Source organism: Danaus plexippus, chromosome 20, assembly GCF_018135715.1.
Source record: "Danaus plexippus chromosome 20, MEX_DaPlex, whole genome shotgun sequence".
Classification (NCBI taxonomy): domain Eukaryota; kingdom Metazoa; phylum Arthropoda; class Insecta; order Lepidoptera; family Nymphalidae; genus Danaus; species Danaus plexippus.
In genome coordinates, this window is record NC_083550.1 from 6,912,357 (window position 1) to 6,931,017 (window position 18,661).

Sequence of the window (18,661 nt, forward strand, 5' to 3'; positions counted from 1 at the left end):
TATAACATATATATTATATATTTGTTCTTAAGCATTCGCTAACTGCTAAGATATTTTTAACACATATACTTATGTTGTGTCACGTTGTCACATTTCAATATATCGTAATGTTATTTTATTTCTAGTACATTTCATTATTTATCAGTTGTTTAATTCAAAATAACAGGTATTACTTCTTAGCACATGTTTCCATCTACAAAGTTCACACGCAGCGTTTCCGGTTCCTCGCTCGTAATCTATGTTAATACTATATGTGATGTCCGCGAATTTATGAATGAAAAGCTTTAACCTCTCCGTGTGTAGTGTAGTAGTGTGACCACACAAACTTAAAGTAGGAGTACTCGTATATTGAATTACTTATATTATACTTTTATTGCACAAGTTATATTACGCTAAAGTTGTATCTTAATATTAACGACCCATCATTAACTAAAAACTATAAGGCAATTATTGTGGATAAATTTCGACACTTTTTATATTTAATTTTGAATCGTGTAAGTTTGTAGCTAAAACATTAATTTAAGAGTAGAAACGTACCCAATGTGTTTCTTATACAAACATGTGGGTGAGAAAAAACCTTAACAGTAGAAAGCGGAGGAAGTCGTATCGAGTGAGTGAGGTCCGACTAGTTTGGAGCCTTCCTTATATAGTATGCAATGTTTCTCCGTATCTGACGACACCGTCAGCACTTACACGTCGAGAGATCGATGTAACAATACAACCAGTTATATAAGCAGTAAGCATCATCAGGGTGTCATATACTCAGCTCCTCGTGTGTCATACAGGCGCCAAGACTTGGTGCAACACGTGGCACGAGTCTCGTTACTTATCGCATGGCTTCCAGGCGGTGTCGGTAACATTAACTGAAGTCCTTCTGTACAACTTATTAACTCGATGTGAGAGTTTCTCGCTGTATTTCCTTCCTCTGAAACCTTCTCAATATGATAACGTCTCGTCCATCAAGGATGCTGCGCTCGTTATCATCACGTGAGTCATCTCAGACATAGCGCGGCGCCACACGAGTCACGACACTTAACGTCGGAACTACGAAGCAAGCCTGTGTCGACCGCTCTGTACAGATCATTAATAATTCTACAAATCACGAGAAGCTGTCCAAGAACATTAACAAGTTATATTAAATGTTTCAATATCAACCTTTATTATTAACTATCGGATCTAACCGATAAGTACATAGTTAAATGTGTTGTTCATGGCTACGTTAACACAACATTGTCTATAGTGAAGGTGAGTTTAAATATGGGACAATGTCTTAAAATAGACACAAAATAAACAGGATTTGTGACGTGATTTAAATTATTCAAGATCATAAAATCCAAAGGCACACAAACATAACTGTAAAGAAAATCAAACGCAGACCTGATATCCCGGAAGTGGCGGTCTCCAACCCTGTCCGAGTCATTGTCCGTGAATTTGTTATTCTAAATTATTTGTCCACTTTTAATTCGAGTTTGTATTTGTACATATAAGTATGAACATTATTTCATTAGTAAAAAAATATCATTCAATAAAATGGACGTCAGTAGTGCCATCTTCACAACGTTCCTTCTGAACGGTATGGCTACAAAGAATTCATCAGGGCTTTCTTAGTAAACCTACTAGATGGCGTTTCCATCCAGATTTGTGATCAGAATAATGTCCTCATAGTTATTTTACTAAGGGACAAGCGAGTAATAACCTAGAACCTCTTTCTATATTTATTAAACATTCCAATTTTAAATCTTAACTTCTTAAATTATTAAATATTAGTTTAAAAAAATTCTCTTAAACATTAAGTCAGGTCGTATAAACAAATCATTAGAAGTAGAAATGTACAAAATGTCACAAGTTAAACGATAACACTTCTTGTAGCGCGGTAACTCAAGTGTCGAAGAGAGGGAGTAAGAGAGACGCACGGATGTTGGGACGGAGGCGAAAAAGAAGGGCTAGTGGGAGAAGGGAGTGTCGGAAGTCGATCAGAGAAACAGACAAGACGTGGTGTGAAAGCGGAAGCTGCACGTGTAAGATTTGTTTGTATTTAAAAGCGATAGCTTATATAAAACCTAAACACATGAGGAGTCGGGTGCCCTCACTGTATGTAACCAGTCTCGGCCTGGACCGAACTGTAGCTACCGCAGACAGCCGGTGATCTGTTTATCTTTTGCAGATGTTATGAGGATATCTTTATTATAAATGAAAACAGATCAAAGGTACACTGTAACATTCTACGTCTGAAAATATGTGAGATAGAATGTTGTAAAAGTACGGTTATGATTTGGAGATTAGTCTCTTGTTACAACAAGGTCAATACATTCCGCAGTTGAGTCTTACTGACAGTAATTTTCACAACCATCTTACTTAGTAAACCTTTTATTTCGGCTTGTTTCTTAACGTCAATATAAAGCTATGTTTGCTAGACCTATTCTTCAATTCAACTGTCGATTTTAAAAGTAACAGTGAACACTGAACACGCGGCGTCTCGCGCCCGGATCAAACATTGCGTTTCCGGTCATCAAAGTCATCCCTCACAGATTAAAAAAACATTACAATATCACATAAACACACACAAAAACATACTTACATTCCTTTGATCCGAAAATATGAATTCAAATGGTAACGAACCGATTTGATAGTTTTGAATCATTCACATGTTCGTGTTTTAAAGTTTTCAGAATAATGATTACCGCCTGTTCTGGCGCTTCGTGTGCTGATGAACTGACCCTGGTACATATTACGGTGGCGTTCTTTGCTCGCACGTCGCTGTTCGCTTACCCTAATTCTCCTAGATTACGTTATTAATAGTTTTTAGGCTACATTTAATTTGTAGCTAAACTCGGCAGCTAACAGTGACAATTGGTAGAAAGAATTAAACTCATGACATCATCCTGATAATTGACACACGCACACACACATACACGCACGCGCACATACACACAGTAGAGTGTCACAAGTTCGCGTATCTGTTATCGTACCGCCGTAATTAGGTGTTGTTTTTGGAGACTGAGTACATACACCTTTTTAAAGGATATATGGTTTATGGATTATATAACCTCTGAGTTAATTATAACTTAAACTTACAAACATTACGCACGAGAAAACACACTCAGAGACAAGTTAAACATGACGTTCACATTTTCTACTAAATATTTTCATATTCTTCAGTCTCCAACTACATATTGTATGTATACATGATGTATGTATGTTTGTGATTTTCTTAAAAGGTTTGGATCTGATTTTTTTCATTATTTAATAATTGACTAACAATATTTTTTGTGAAATAATTTAACAAAATCATTTTAAAGTACTTTAATAGTTTTTTCTGTCAAAGTTCCGTCATTTTGGCAAAGTAAATTCAAATATTTTTAATAACAGACATATTAAAAGTATCCCAAAATTGAATATTTGAAGTGACATCCTTTTAGAGACCTAAAGTTCTGGTTACACCACTTTACACTTTAGAGGAACAATGTTAATGTTTGTCTATACAAACTTTTTATATAATGTTGCACTCCATGTTGTCCTATCCCATGCTTATAATGGTTTATATTCAGTTTATAAACATGTTATGTTCAGTTATGTTATATGTTCAGTCGGTTCAGTAAAATTTTAAAGGTATTAAATATCAACGGAGACTTTATGGTTACTGTAATGGCTTGCCGACTCACGGATATCATACTGAACAGGCTGGCTGGTCTCAGATTTGTGTGCTTCCTATGCAGTATTGAAACAACAAAAGTTATGTGAGGATCATAATACACATATAGGTCATGTATACTATAGCATGCAAGGAAATGATACTCAATGGTTCTCTCATAAATATTTTAAGTGATATTAAGTTACCTGCTACATTTTCACACCAGTGTTAAGCATGGCACATCTTAATATGGTATGATACAATTTGAAATTCAGACAAATAAGTTGAAAATTATCAGTTGCATACTTTCAACTTTTTAAGATGCCAAAGAAAATGTTATGATAATTTAATTTTTTAGGAAGTTACCAGATTTTTTTTAATTTTAAGTAGTTTCAAAAGTTATTTCAAATACTTGCTCTTATAAGACCAATATCATCTTGCATTATTGGATAATCTGGTAGCTCTAAGAGCACAAGAACTCATCGAACATATCGTGCAGCGCCCGCAGCGCCAGATAAGATAAGACCTTCAACGAATTGTTTCGGCTGAAATATGAGAAATAGTTTCCATTTCGGAAGACGCGATACACAGTTGCATCATAAGTTAAATCAGACAGCGAAGTCAAGGTCTCACTTAAGTAATGAAGTAAGAGCGATGGATTACACCTCCGACGATCCAACATTCCCAATTATATTATCTATTATCTACTCACCGACACCATTCGTTTCCATTTTTATAAAATTTTATAAACACAAGATGTGTCGATTTGCATTAAGTTTGTGTTATGATTCCAACTTTCTTAGACATGACAACACACACACCACTCCCAACTAGAAAACTTTGTTCAAACTTTAAAATCACAGCAAAACTTCTCACAAACTCTTCACCACACACAGAACGACAGTTCCACTTGCATATAAGGCAGTCACTTTAGTAGTCCGTATAAGATGTTACGAAAAAAGAAACGAAAACTAAAGAGACCATTCTCTCAATGAGTAGCGAACCGAACTACAAACAACTTCAAACAATATGACAGGCCAGCGGCGCGCCGCGGGCTCGACGGACGACTCTCCACACTCCACAGATAACACATCGTAATAACTCACGAGGGAGAATTTATTGCAGTCTACAAAAATGTTTATTGTGTGGCGCCAAATTTTGAATGTACTTAACAAACAATTATCATATTATATTTACACTTCGTAAAGTACAATAATATAAATAATTTATTTGAAATCTTTTATTAATTTATAAAAGCAATAGCGAAGATGTGCATGCGCAGTAGTACAAGGAGAATAAGATATATGACAGTTAATGATGCAACAAAGTATCAGCTTATATAGTATTAAAGTATGGTGTAGTAGATAAACCGTTACTTATTATTGTGTTATAGAGTATGAACCAACTTACACTTGCTATGGTTGAGATGTTTTTCGTAGGGCCCCGTCCTGTACGGCGGCACGTCTCCGACCTCCACGACCCAGGTGAGTTGTCTCACGCGCAGCGCGGACGGAGGCGACATCTCCCGGCCGCTGTACTCATCACTATTCTCACTCCTCTCCCTATTTTCCAGACCGAGCACCGCACATACAACACTACCGCTAGATGTCACTGCGGTTTTAAATATTACGTGGACACTCCATCCTTCCTACTATATATTAACTAAATACGTAATATAACTAGATTTTTAATTAAACTGCTTAAAGACTGTTATAAACTATAAAGTATGGGATTGCACGAATTTTGACGCTGACTTGTTAAAAGCTTCAAACCAAACAGCCATGAGATTATGCTATTTACATTGTTATATACAAAGTATACAAAGTGGAAGGAACAAACGTTTTGCTTCTGGCTGGTTCTACTGAACATAATCATTTTGTAATTGACTAGAAATTTCCTCTCAGCCGACTTTATTGAATACATACGATACATTATACATGTTATACAACAGTGCTTGTACAAATGCCTTTATATTGGAATAAAGAAAAGTTTGATTTGTTTCAATAAGGCGGCGTCGTGGTGAAATTTGTTTTTCATCTAATATTCCTGTAATGAGTCGTATGAAAGTCCCCGCGTCGAGCCGTAACTAGTTCCTCGTGAACATTTTTAGTCCGAGTTATCACGCACGCTACCCGAGCGGCGGGAGCGTACACTTTCGCCGATGTATAATGAGTCCTTTGCTTGCTCGCTTTTATTTTTCTATTTATCGGAGTGCTATTTCGAGAGCGGCTCGCGGTTCACCTTGAGACGGTATCCTCGGCCAGCTCCTCCGCTCGGGGAGGACTCGCGCTATACGGAACATTTAACAAATAACAATCTATATAAGATACACTGATTATATTGTAAGACGAGATCGACTCAATATTATCACCGATTAGTCGTAAGGTTGCCCCCACGGTTAATGTTTAAAATGTTAATTTAAACAAATATTCAGCGCCGTTGTATTAAACGCCCAAACATCGCGTCATGAGGAATCCCGCAGAATATATACTAAGAGGTCCTCAGCTAAATAACTACTTTAATGACTTCACTCACTGGTCTCGCTAAATCCTCTAAGTAGATAAGAATAAATATATTTTTCTCTATGGAATGTAATATAAAGTGGATGTTTGTATTTCTTTTAATGTGCGTGACCAAGTTCTAGTGTATGTGCGACGTGCGTGTGTGTGTGTCTGTGTGGATGGAGCACTTCATAAGTAATAGTTAACTAATAGTTATTCAGCAAGCGGTTCAACATTAACATATTTTCATATTAACATATTTTAAAGATCGTCGCTCCGTCCTGGTTCCTATGCCTGAGGGATCTAATCTCCTCCCCGCCAGTCAGTCCTGTCCGGTTCGTATATCCTCTGCTCCAGGCCCTGTTCCACGTTCAGCGTCTCTTTACCTCCACCTATGAATGAGTTCCTCTGAATATATTTCAATTATACAGCGCGTCTCTTGTGTGTTTCGTGTTTTCTTCAAGTGAAAGTTACATCACGCTGCCTCTAGGCACACGAGCCTCCCTGGTGTCGCATGTCGTCGTGTCGGCCATCGCCGTTAAGATGAACGACTCATAAACATATTGAAGTAACGTGCCGCTGCATGTTTATGGATTGTTTTGTATTGAATTCGTACACACTCAGAAAGTTCACAGAATGTTTTGTAACAATGCAAGCCATTATAAAAATGACGCTTCATTTTGTGTGTAATGTGATTAAACGCAGTATTTCATGTTTTCTATGAGAGTCGTGTCGGCTTCGCTCTGTCTTGTTTGAGTCTCTGGGAACTGCGACGTCTGTCACAACATCCTACATTTATCCACTATGACAGTCAAATATTTCCATATATCGTAACAAACGTGCAGTATATTTGGTTAAATTGAAATTAATTAATTATTTGGTTGTAGTGAAGGTCGTATACAATTGAAGGCTAAAGTTTCCACGAATTACAAAATATCGATTTAAAACCGGAATTATGTCTAACTGTTACAGTCTGTAAACAATAATATATTACACAAATAAAGGCTGTCGATGTTCGAATCTATCTCTAACTGTTTAGTAAATATAATAATTCTTTGAATAAGACGTTAAAGCTCTCATTGTTTCAACAGTGACAAGCAGATGTTAGGGCGTCTAAAATCTTAACATTTCGAGACAGAGGAACTTGCTATCTAAACTAACTAAGGCCCCTGAGGACTGAATTCGCGGACTCGTCTGTTGTTGAATAACTTTGCTCCAAACGTTCAATTGATCAGGTTTAAATTTGCAATTTTTGTACGAACGCAACACATTAACCTCGACACTTCATTATCTAAAACCGATCACCGTAACAGATAAAGTGAACAGACTCGAGTGTCCTTGTGACTCACTAGACTTTTACCAACACCGCGAACTGCAAGGCCCGCAGCTGTTGGACGACGAGCTCATCCTGTACTAGACTTTTAGTATGGAGTTTCTGTTAACGAGCTCGTGAGGAAGGTCGCCACAACACTAAAGATATTCTCATTATAAAAATATATGATGGGCTGTTTTAAAAGGATCACAAATTCTTGTCGTCGTAGAATGCTGAAGTGACACACACACAGACACAGACACACACACAAACACATATGCACACACCAAACACACACACAGGCGCACACACATGCACACGTGCACATGAATTATATAGGTGAAAACGAAAAGAAGAAGCATAATTGCATACATATAATCTTAATCGTTATCGTCACTTGGAGAAAAAAAAACAAAATAAGAGAAAAATTTCTTACAGGATGTCGTATAGGAATACTACCGAGTATCTGGACAAGTGTGAGAGATGTGACCGAGTTGATGTTGACAACAACATACACAAAGTCACACAGGACTGTTGTTGATATTAATTATTACTCTGTTGTTTATTACTACCGGACTATTATTTTCACATTTTTCTTACAAAAGTTAAATATAAAGATCATATTTCCTTACAGTTTTTTTTTTGTTAAATTATTCAAATACTCTCCAACAAAATATGATATCATCCGACTTAGTATGATATTTGTGTGATAGAACACATAGCTTCACTAATAAATATTAACTGAATCTAAACGTCGGAGTCAGCCGACTTACACTTTTTATGTGATTACAGACATTTAAGTATCTCTATAGGAATGTATGAACCAACAGTGAAGAACTGTTTGAAAAGAATCCATCAGTAATTCTCGTATTATAGCGTGTAACAGACGCTGTTAAAACAACGATCATATAGGACGTCTCATACTTTATAAATTTCATACTTTACGACTTGAGATATCTTTAACTTATAAAGGCTAACATATTTCATGAGTACGTACGTCTGCCATGTATATATGTATGTATGTATGTACAGGTTCGCGAGGTCGACTGCCCACGGTATTGTCATTTTTTAAATTCTTTTATATTGTGTCGATAGTGTTTAATAAAATATTCATCAAATTAATTTTTTTCAAATTAAGTGTATTAAAACATTTTTCTGACATCACTAATGACATCTACTGAATATTAAGCAATTGAATAATGTTTTATCAAGAGACAATATCTTCGTGTAATGCGGTGTTGATAAAGTCATGCAGATACCATTTATATATATATATTTAGTATGGATATATTAAAATATTCTGTAGTTCCATGTACTCCAGACTATTTGACACTAATAATTACATTTAAAAGAATCCATATGAATGTTGAAAATAAATCAAAACGTTCATTAATAAACCGCATACTTAATAGTGAAAACACTCGATAGGAAACTGACAAATAGATCGATAAAATATATTTTATCTAATCGTGGCGCTAAGTGGAACACGGGAGGCAGTAAATTTCTATTATCACTGTCACACTGCACTATATTCGCGACAATTATTTTGAGTACCTAAACTAATTCGTAACAAATAAACACGAGGACTCGGTATCAGAGAGACACAAGCAAACGTTACAGCGCGCGGCGAGATACTGTCGTCTGTCAAAAAAAGGCGGGAATCCAACAAACAGCAAACAGTACTCAGCCCACAGCCCATGAGTCTCGCAAACACACAAAGTCTGGATGCACTGAACAGTTTGAGATCAAAGTATCGGTAGTGGTGCAGTGTACAAAAAATTCGTTTGGATGTTAATTTAAGGAACGCGGTCATTGATTTGTAAAGAATACGCTTCTGATAACGATCACAACACTCACGAAGCCGGCAGCTCCCTGCGCACCACAGATAATAAAAAAAAATTATCGTGTTCATAAATACATAATAAAGCACTAAGTAATTTTATTACAACGAAGGTCCTCAGCCGACTGTTAGATTATTACACACTAGCACGTACATTGTAATGTATGGAAAATAAATTAAATTTACAAGTGACATATTTACATTGTAATTGTGAGTCAAGTTTCTAAATTATCAAGTTTCTTGTGCCTTTACGTATTTTTACGTTCCTTGGACTTTTTATTTTTTTGTTTGTAATTAAGCACTTGGTGTTTTTCACCGAACGTATCTCGTCTATTCTTTTCTATTTATCAGTTGTAACTGTGGTGAGCGCCACGTGTGCTGAGCCCTGGTTCGGGTTTCCGTACATCAGACAATCTGATACAGAGACATCGATCATGAGTGATATACGGTGGGAATTATACAGGGTACAGATGCTGCAGTTAAAATTAGATGCGTATTGAATATATATATGTACATATGTTTATGAGAATGAATCAGTTAAAACTTCAAATATTTTGATGTCACCCGTCGGATAGCATTAGTTTCGGTCTCAGAAACGACTTTTTAAATGTTAGTTTCAACTGTCACGAGTCACCGACACTTGTAAATCTATATTGACAGGTCGATGTAGGGCCTGACTCCCATCACTATTCATATACAGCTTACTGAGGATGATAACAGTCATTGTAACTGTTATGGGACTGATAAGGTGCAGCATCCCCGACTACGGTAATGTTATCTCGTCCGGTTCATTCACCTCTTTTCTAATATTTCGACGGCTTCTGAGCGATCCCTGGAATCTTCGATCAATAACTCAGTCCATGTATCTGATGATTCAATTGCATCATTTCAGTATATTAACGGCCGCGTGCCTTCATATAGATGTATAGTATCGAATGTACTGAAGCCCTCTAGGAAAAGAAATCCAAACTATTTTTACATGTACAGAAGCGATCGTTGAACCCTTCCAAGTACATATCATCATAGATCACGGCCCGGACAGTCCCTTATTAAATGTCATGATGTGTTTACAAACTATGACGTATTCATTACTGATTGACCGACTTGTTGGCTAGTTACCGCTCCGGCCGCCCCGTTACAATCACACAACTGGCTATGTGTTATAGCACTCCTCCGAATTTATGAACATTGTTATTTTTATGAAGGTAGTCTCCTATAAATAAATTTCAGACAACAGAACGATAGTAGCGAGCTGCACTCCATCGTAATGTTTCACCGCGCCATCCCCCTGTATACAGCATGCGTTCAGTATACCGAGCAGTAGGTACGTATACGGTATATTAACAAATGTCGTAACTGTTAATGGTCGCGAGAGACCAAACCGCTAAGTAGATCAAGTGGCTTTATTAGTTTGTATGTGAGCATAATTTAAAGTGGCTAAACGAAAACTAGCATCAGTTCATTATTGACGTTTACATTACATTTACGATGTAGGAGTATAGTAGCTAGCAGGAGCATTTATGGCGTTACGCGTCTTCTTTTATATAATTAACAATTTAAAAAAATTGCGTCAGACAAATGTGAGGTACACATAACATTTTATAATATTACAGTAAAGTTTAAGTATAATATTGTAGTATTTGCTTCAAGGATTCCCTCGGTCGTCATTACGTCTCTCTGCCGCATGAATTGAAATCAGCGGAACAAAGACTTCATAAGAAAGTCGACAGTCTCACACGGGTCTCTAAAACATTAACAACTCACTGGTTTAATGATTGAAGCGGTTTCGTAACTTTCCTAACGTTGGCATGTTTTCAGATTAATTGACTTTAAGTAATACAGATTGGAGATTTACGGTCACATATAGCAAACATCATTCACAACATGACCAGGGATCATGCGAAGTTATGATGTTTTTTTTTTTGAAACCTCTCACGTTATAAAACCTTAATAATAACCCTTTCCAAGTTACACGTTAAGGTTGCAGTCTCCAGGATGCCTTCTCTCAGTAGGAACAGTCCATCAGACCCTATCACTTGTCAGTTACGCTTATTATATTACTCGACCTCCCACATAACACATTACTCGGATACTATTTCACTGTAATGTTTGTTCTCGGCTCTCTCTGTATTCATGAACCTGATTTTCCTATCAAGAAAATAGTGTTTCATATTGATGAGTGTTCGGTTCAGTCTGGGTGGATGTTTTTAGTATGTGTGTGTGTGTGTGTTTCTCGCGTCCGTCACCGTGGCCGTCTCTATCCGTTTATCCTCAACATTTTCCGGATCCTGTGTTACTAGCATCATTTCAGTCATCACTCATCAGTTTATGAATGTTTTCAGCTGTTCAGGAGTTGTGGGAGGGAGGGGGTGGAGAGGTTCGGGTTTGTGTGCACGGAGACGTCGTCAGCTAGCACCGCCGACGGAACGCTTATTAGAGTGATCGCTGAAAAATAATGTGAGGGATGGATTGAGATATATTTTTATAGTAATGTATGAGGTTAATAATTTATAAAAGAAGTTCAGGTCAGGACATCAATTGTATTTGAAACGAAATAATTCATTCTTTTATTTCAAATTTGCATCAGACATAACGTTTGCACCTTTCCGTATTATGAAGACATTAGTCACATTTAATTCGATCTTTTGGAACATTTTATTAAATATTCCACTGCCGTAATGTTGCTTTATTTGAAGAAAAGCAGATTATTTTCGGTATTGTTTTTATTTGACAAATCCGTCCCAGTACATGAATTAGTGTGAAAGGGCGCGGAAGGCAGGTGGGGGTGCCAGTCGCCGCCCTCCACCGACGAGACCACACAGTCGCAAACAAACATCAATCGTTGAGTCGTACAGCCTTTAAGGCGCTAGCCCCGTGGGACGGACTTCCTTGTCGGATGAGACGAACATACATGGACACAATATTAATGTTGAAGACGAGAAGAACGAACATCGGTAAATATGAACAATGGAAGGGCTGATGCTTCAACTTCCACTGAAGATGTAAAAGTAAGTGTCGAGAATAGTATGACACAAATATTTGCATTTTACCTCTAATTTCTAAACAATACACCGTTCTCAGGACAGGCCGCTGTGCTTGTTCTATTTCACACACCCGTTCGGCGTCCTGTCTCCGGAGCCCCCCACAGTGACAATTGCCCCCACACACGTGGCCCGCACCTTCGTGGACATGCAGCCCGCGCCGTCGTTCTGGAGCGCCTCCTCCTCTCCGGGATACGATACCTCCGTCACCTCCACTAGACCCAGCTACGACCTGGGAGACGCCACCGTCCATAGAAATCCCATTAACGTAATAAGAAACTACGGTCTTGACTATAGAAGACAATCCGTTTCTTCTTCTTTCTTTTCGAGCGATATTTGGTTCAGTTCTAGTGCGAGCTCACGGATACAAGATGAAAGACGTGTCATACCTTACAACAGGATACTACCGCCGTTGCGGCTTCCTTCACCTAGAGATCTAGGGTTAGATTTAGAGAGCTCTGCGGATGTATGGCCGAAAAGAAAACTCCACCCCGGAAAGTTTTCTTTGCCCCCAATAGAAATGCCAGCGAGTCCATTGACATGTGCAGATGACTTATTTGGCGAAAAAGTGTCAGTGAGTGAGAGTGAATCTGTGAAGAGACACAAGCGAGTGTTCGGCGTAAAGAAAAACAGGAGAAGAGCGCGGTTAGGAAGTGTGAGGAGAATGATCACGTGCCTCATGAAGAGGAGTCTCGCAGGTTAGTCGCGTTGAACAATGTCATTAACATTTTGGAGATGTTTGAGGAATAAGGACAAAGTTACCTTTCTGTAGGAGTATCAAATTGGCTTGAACTTAAAAACTTTTCTTGTCAGAGTGAAAGTGGGAGGCTATATAAGTTACTTACGCTTTTTTTAATTGAATCGAATTATATTTCCTCTTTTACTACATTAGATAAAAAGCCAATACTTTCACAATATCAGATTATATTAGATATACAGGTAAAAAGTTTAAATAAAGTTACTATAACATTCAGATTTACATTTTGTGTGAAATGAAATATAACTGTTCCGTATAGTATAAAAAATAAATTTATTTCGTAACCAAATTGACAGTGAACTCCTTAGTGACGACATTTCATGTCAATCAAAAGTATCTGCTGAGCACTTTCCGTGTCTGTCAGCTGCAGTATGTCAACATTAACAGTAGAGTTGTCAATGAATGTGGAGTTGTTTTTGAATGAGTGCTCTGATCGAGAACTGTCCAACGTTGAACCAGTGCTGCTGCTGCGTGCCGCTGCGGCCGAGTCTCGTCATCATTTCGTTAGTGGGTCTGCTATGCGGCGGAGTATTTCTCTTCTGCTTCACTTCCTACGGGAACAGCATGCTGGAGGACTGTGGACTGCCGCAGCAGTTCGCTAAGCCGCTGCGCTACCTGTACGGTCTGTTCGGCGTGCAGGTGTCGGCGGTGCACGTGCTGCTGTTGTTTGCGGCTGTCAGTGAGAGTGACGCCCTGTGCGAGGTGTACATCTGGTTCATGGTGTTGTTCTGGACGCTGCTGATCTGCTCCACGGCCCTCGTCTCCTCGTTGGCCTTCGTCAGCGGCTCCGTCATGTTCGCGTCCCTGTTGATCGTCATCGTAGTCGTAGGAATCCTTGTATCTTTGTATTCCACTATGATTGTCGCTAATTTTAGAATGACACTTCCCTAATCGGAGATTTTCTCAATTCTTTGTAAATAAAAGTATATTTTTAAATACACTCGATTATATATTGATCGTTTTTCTTACTAACTCAATCGTGTAATATTTTTTTACCTTAACGGACAATTTCAACAGAGACATTTAATGTCGAATATTAACCAAGCTGAGTTATGATCTATATGTAAAGGCAACAACCAGCTCATTGAACTCTCCAGTAATAACATAGTCATTTTTACTTTTCAAGGCAACCGTCGACATCGCCGTATATCAGACAATTTATAAAACCCGTTGATTCTCCTACTAATTAGTAACTTTAACATTCGTTAATTGATATAAATAAATACTCAAGAGAATTATTTTTAAATTTTGGTAAAAGTCAAAAACTCACGTATAAAATATATATTAAGTAAGAGTACCTACGCATTTCAACTCGCTCCACAGAGGTCACTGTTACTGCAAAGTGGTCGACACGTCGGCTAGATGGAGAATAATAGAATACCATAGTTTTATTTATATATATTTGTATATTTTAACTTATTTTCTTTGAAGCTATTTTAGGTTTATTTACTCTCGGTAAAGTGATCACACACACCATGACACCACTAGTCGGAGCTGGTGTCATCTGTATCCACGTCTCTGTTCATCCTTTCCCCTCCATGTAGTTGTCGCTGGTCTCTCTTCTGGTCTTGGTCTGTCCGAGGTGTTCCTCGTCTCCTTCGAGGGTCAGCGAGTCAGGCTCCGGAGCGCCGTCCTTTGATACCGTTTTCTTTTTAATATTTTTAATAACTTTTAATATTTCAACTTTTGCCGTGAGCTTGTCGTCTTCCGCCATCGTCTGGAATGATGGTATGAGAGACAAAAGGAAATGTCGGTCTGCATCCAGAACATCCGCGAAATTAGAAGCTGCAGGTGCATCATCCAGCAGATGGGTCATAGGTCTAGTTTTTTTAGTAATATGAGTGTCTTTGGAGACCTTCCTCTTCGCTCTCTTGTTAAAGAATTCTTGCAGGCGAGGCTTCACCTCCGAGTCCTGCTCAGCCGGCTCTATATACGGCAGCAGGAACTGCATGTGTTCAAAGTAAACGTACGTTTTTCTCTTTATTTTCTGCCCCTCTCTCATTTTCTTCTCTAGGAGGAGTTGTCTCTTGAACGTATCCCGGAGGTTTCGCCATTTTTTGTTCAAATCTGAAACTAACAATTATAATTCCTTTAACATTTTATAAAAACTTTAGAAGCATTTGGGGAAAAAAAATCTAATAACGTCTTTTTAATAGAAATACTTATAGTTTGATTATACTTTGTAAACATTACATTATAGTACAGAACAGGAGACAAGCTATACAGTAAACCGTAAACTGAATCAAGCGGATCAACTGAGATCAAGAGAAGGGTGACATAGGACACCGCGAAGTCGGTTTTACCGCTCATTTTGTGATTTTGTCAGCAACCAATAACTCAATTTAAAAATAAGAGTCACCATCTTGAATATTTAAAAAGTTATCTAGTCGTTTGGGGACGCCCGGTGGGAGACAATTAGTTTAGTTCGGTCACTACCCAACCGAATACTTTTAATCGATTCGTATTTCATATAAAATGAAAGTACTCTCATACAGAAATCTCTTCCTCGTCTTATCAGTATCTAGGATGTACGTTTTTGTTCCTGTGTCTTTTGGGCGAACTGGTCCCACTCCTGGAACAGGTTCCTGGCCACCTCCGCCCACACCCTGCTCCTAAAGTGTGTCCCGGCTGTCGGTCGCTGGGAGCCGTCCCGGGAGTATAACACTGGCCACTTTTGGATCTCACGGATAATGTTTAATGGATGTACTTCCTCCAATATCTTGTTACTTTTAAATTCCATTCTGTTAGCGTTCTAATTCAAACTTCCATTCGTTACGTTCTCTTTTTATAATGTACTTAGAACGGTGCGGATACATGCGACTCGACGAGTACTAACGCGGCGCGGCACGATTCGATTGACGGGGGCGGGGAGGGGCGCGGAGGTCAGACCTAACGCCTTATGGTCACCTTATTATGGAGCCTTATCCCTATTTAGTACCGTAGTAAGGGTTGCGGACCAAAACAAATTATTTCTTATGAAATACTATAAAAACCTTTATATTATACTCATGGAAAGTAGCTTTGACAAATAAAATAAACGGAGAAGAATGTAAAATCTTAAAAATTTTACAAAAGCTCCATCTCTGTTAATTATTTTCAAACCCACAATAAAAGTTCAACATAGAGACTAGAGATGGCGGTGTTGATGAAAGTTTCTAAAACTAGACGAAGGTGTCCAACTTGTAAACGTTACTTAATTTCTGGTCTAAGGATGTTTATATGCATATTAATAGATAAAACTCAAAAAGAGACGTAAAAGCCAAGTTAAGGCTAACTTCTTCGAAACGCCTGTTTCCATGAGCGCTAGAGGGCGTCATTACTGAAAAAAGTAAAGCAGCCTACAGATGAGTGTATTGAAATATTATCTTAGTTGAATAAAAGTCATGATTAATATTTAAATAGTTAAGAAATAGTAGAAAATAAAGAAAACAACCAATGACAGTGGTGGTCTAGAGTCCCGCAAGTATTAATTTTAATCCAATTAATACTTTACTGTCACCGGAGAAGTATGTGTGTAGATATGTACCTAATGTTTTGTATAGATCGGTATTTCATTACATATTTTTATTTATAACAGTGTTGTAAACACTCTTGTTTTTATAAGAAAGGAGGGGCATTTCCTAAAATTCTAAATATGTACTAATAATAGTGCTCATTACTTAAAATAAGTATGTAGTTAAGAAATAGGAAATCCAATGCTAAGAATAACATTTTTACAAAACCAATCAGTATCACAACCTCCAGTACACTAGTTATTGACTGCGACTCTGTGGGTCCCGGGTCCGTGACTCGGGAGCGGTGACTGGTGAGCGGTGAGCGGTGAGTGGTCTTCAGAAATAAACGTGTAAAGTGTGTTGAAACATAATACATATGGTAAAACACCATCTAGAGACTGCGTCAGGTGACTTCTACTGGGATCCTGCGGTAACTAGGATCAGCTAGAACTTTATAGACCATGTTTTATTTTATTTTTAACTACACAACTGAAAGGTTTTATTAAATCCGTTAAGTAACTTTTGCGTCAAAGAGAAGCGAATGTCCACACATCGTCACAAATGTTGCCAGTTAAATGTTTTATTAGTAGGAAGAACATAGAGTATATGTTGCAGCTTGAAATTTGGAAAAATGTGTTTAGGAACTGAATCTCGCCATACATAAAAGTTTTAATATTTCAATAACGCTCTACTTATATAATATTACAATAAATCTCAGACCCTTAATCAAATTTATCTCAAATGTCCCCCAATAGTATGACATAGTAGTCGCTGTTGTAACGAAAAGATAATAATAATAAAATTTAGAATTTTAGTTTCTAGAAACAAATTTAACTCGCCAGAGGATTTTTTGACTTCTTACTGAATATCCCGACCGATGTATGCCTGAATCTGCAGAGACGTCACGGTGGCCGTTAATTTTCTGTCGGATCAAGAACTTCACAGAACTGACTGTGATTTAATCAAGTCCAAGAGTACCAATCTCCACGCTGATCTTCATCCACTCTCTTTAGTTTAGAGACGAGCTGACGACGAACAGACAGAGTTTGCGTGTTTGTCTGTACAGAGATAGTAAGATGTATTTATGCTTTAACCGTTTTATATTCTAAGACTTTTGACAACAAGATCTTATAAACAAAATTTCACGGGAGAATTTGTTTTGTAACTAACGTTATCACTTTGATTGTTTTCTTTTTAATTTGAAACCAACGGACTGACGTAGTCTGTGACGCAGTAGATGTATTCGTTCAGAGATTTCGATTGTTGAAAGGTTTAAATAGCATAAAAGTATTATCAGTCTTAGCTATTGAAAATAGCATCTAACTAACTCCAAACAATTTTGTTCTTATACATATATAATATGTTACTGAGGAACCTTTTCCTGTGTCACTTAACATGTGAAATATTTATGTTTCCGTGAACACCGAGAGCTCTCCGACGACTGGCCTACATGATGGAGAGTCCCGTGAGGCGCTCGTGTCCGTTCCCACTAAACCTCGAAAAATATAAACAAGTACCTACAATATATTAATATCTAAACAAAGGTACTCCGACTCACAGGACTGACTCCTTAATTGTATAGTAATTTTTTTGCTTAATTTAGTGAAAAAGTTAAATTACGCTTCGTTAAAGTGAATGATCTAATAATTTTAATTTTTTTACACACCCATCGATTTTATTTATCTAAGTAGATCTGTTAGAGAATGTAGTTACTACATCCGGAGGGGACGGTGTAGACCCGTGTAGAGGACGTGTCTGAGACATTCAGTATAGAAACTAACTCACGAAATGCACGTAAAGTGTCTCCTGGTCAGCTTGTCGTTAAGACACTTACATCAATTCCTGTTCAATTACTTTTCTTCATAACAATAACTGGAACAACTTCAGTCGATCAGTTTATGACGAACCAGTCCACCAGAGGTCGTTGTCCTCCTCATAACAATTTCCCAAACATCTTTAAATGGTCTTCATCTCTTCGTCTGCAGGTGACTGAATTGAGTATAAGAGATTTCTATTTTTAAAACAATTATTCTTTCCTATTTATTAAATTAGCAAATTATAAACCTTGCTATTAATATATATTTT

The 18,661-nt window shown here is 37.7% G+C and overlaps 3 protein-coding genes across 5 annotated transcripts in view; 1 reads left to right on the forward strand and 2 right to left on the reverse strand.

Moving 5' to 3' along the window:
• LOC116773824 (dystrophin, isoforms A/C/F/G/H-like) overlaps window positions 1-5,276 on the reverse strand; it is a 228,887-nt gene extending 223,611 nt beyond the window's left edge. Inside the window, exon 1 of the mRNA XM_061523731.1 lies at window positions 5,042-5,276. Within this exon, the coding sequence (XP_061379715.1) occupies window positions 5,042-5,153 (112 nt within the window). The 5' untranslated portion in view covers window positions 5,154-5,276. The remainder of the gene's footprint in view (window positions 1-5,041) is intronic.
• A 6,391-nt stretch (window positions 5,277-11,667) lies between these two features.
• Window positions 11,668-13,684, forward strand: LOC133319417 (uncharacterized). The gene is made up of 3 exons (XM_061523712.1): window positions 11,668-12,292; window positions 12,366-13,023; window positions 13,542-13,684. Exons 1-3 carry the CDS (start codon window positions 12,245-12,247, stop codon window positions 13,682-13,684), a joined length of 849 nt encoding a protein of 282 aa, XP_061379696.1. The 5' UTR covers window positions 11,668-12,244.
• LOC116774070 (uncharacterized) lies at window positions 13,332-15,913 on the reverse strand. 3 transcript variants are annotated; one of them, XR_009753033.1, is made up of 4 exons: window positions 15,615-15,913; window positions 14,557-15,155; window positions 14,385-14,440; window positions 13,332-13,886 (listed from the first exon to the last, which is right to left on the reverse strand). XR_009753033.1 is itself a non-coding variant. In XM_032666700.2 (3 exons), the coding sequence occupies exons 1-2, from the start codon at window positions 15,820-15,822 to the stop codon at window positions 14,605-14,607; spliced, it is 759 nt and encodes a 252-aa protein (XP_032522591.2). In that variant the 5' UTR covers window positions 15,823-15,913; the 3' UTR covers window positions 13,332-14,440; window positions 14,557-14,604. The 3 variants fall into 3 exon arrangements, 1 of the variants encoding a protein (XP_032522591.2); XR_009753034.1 differs by having other exon boundaries at window positions 13,332-14,440; window positions 15,576-15,913; XM_032666700.2 differs by having other exon boundaries at window positions 13,332-14,440.
• Window positions 15,914-18,661: the final 2,748 nt, after the last annotated feature.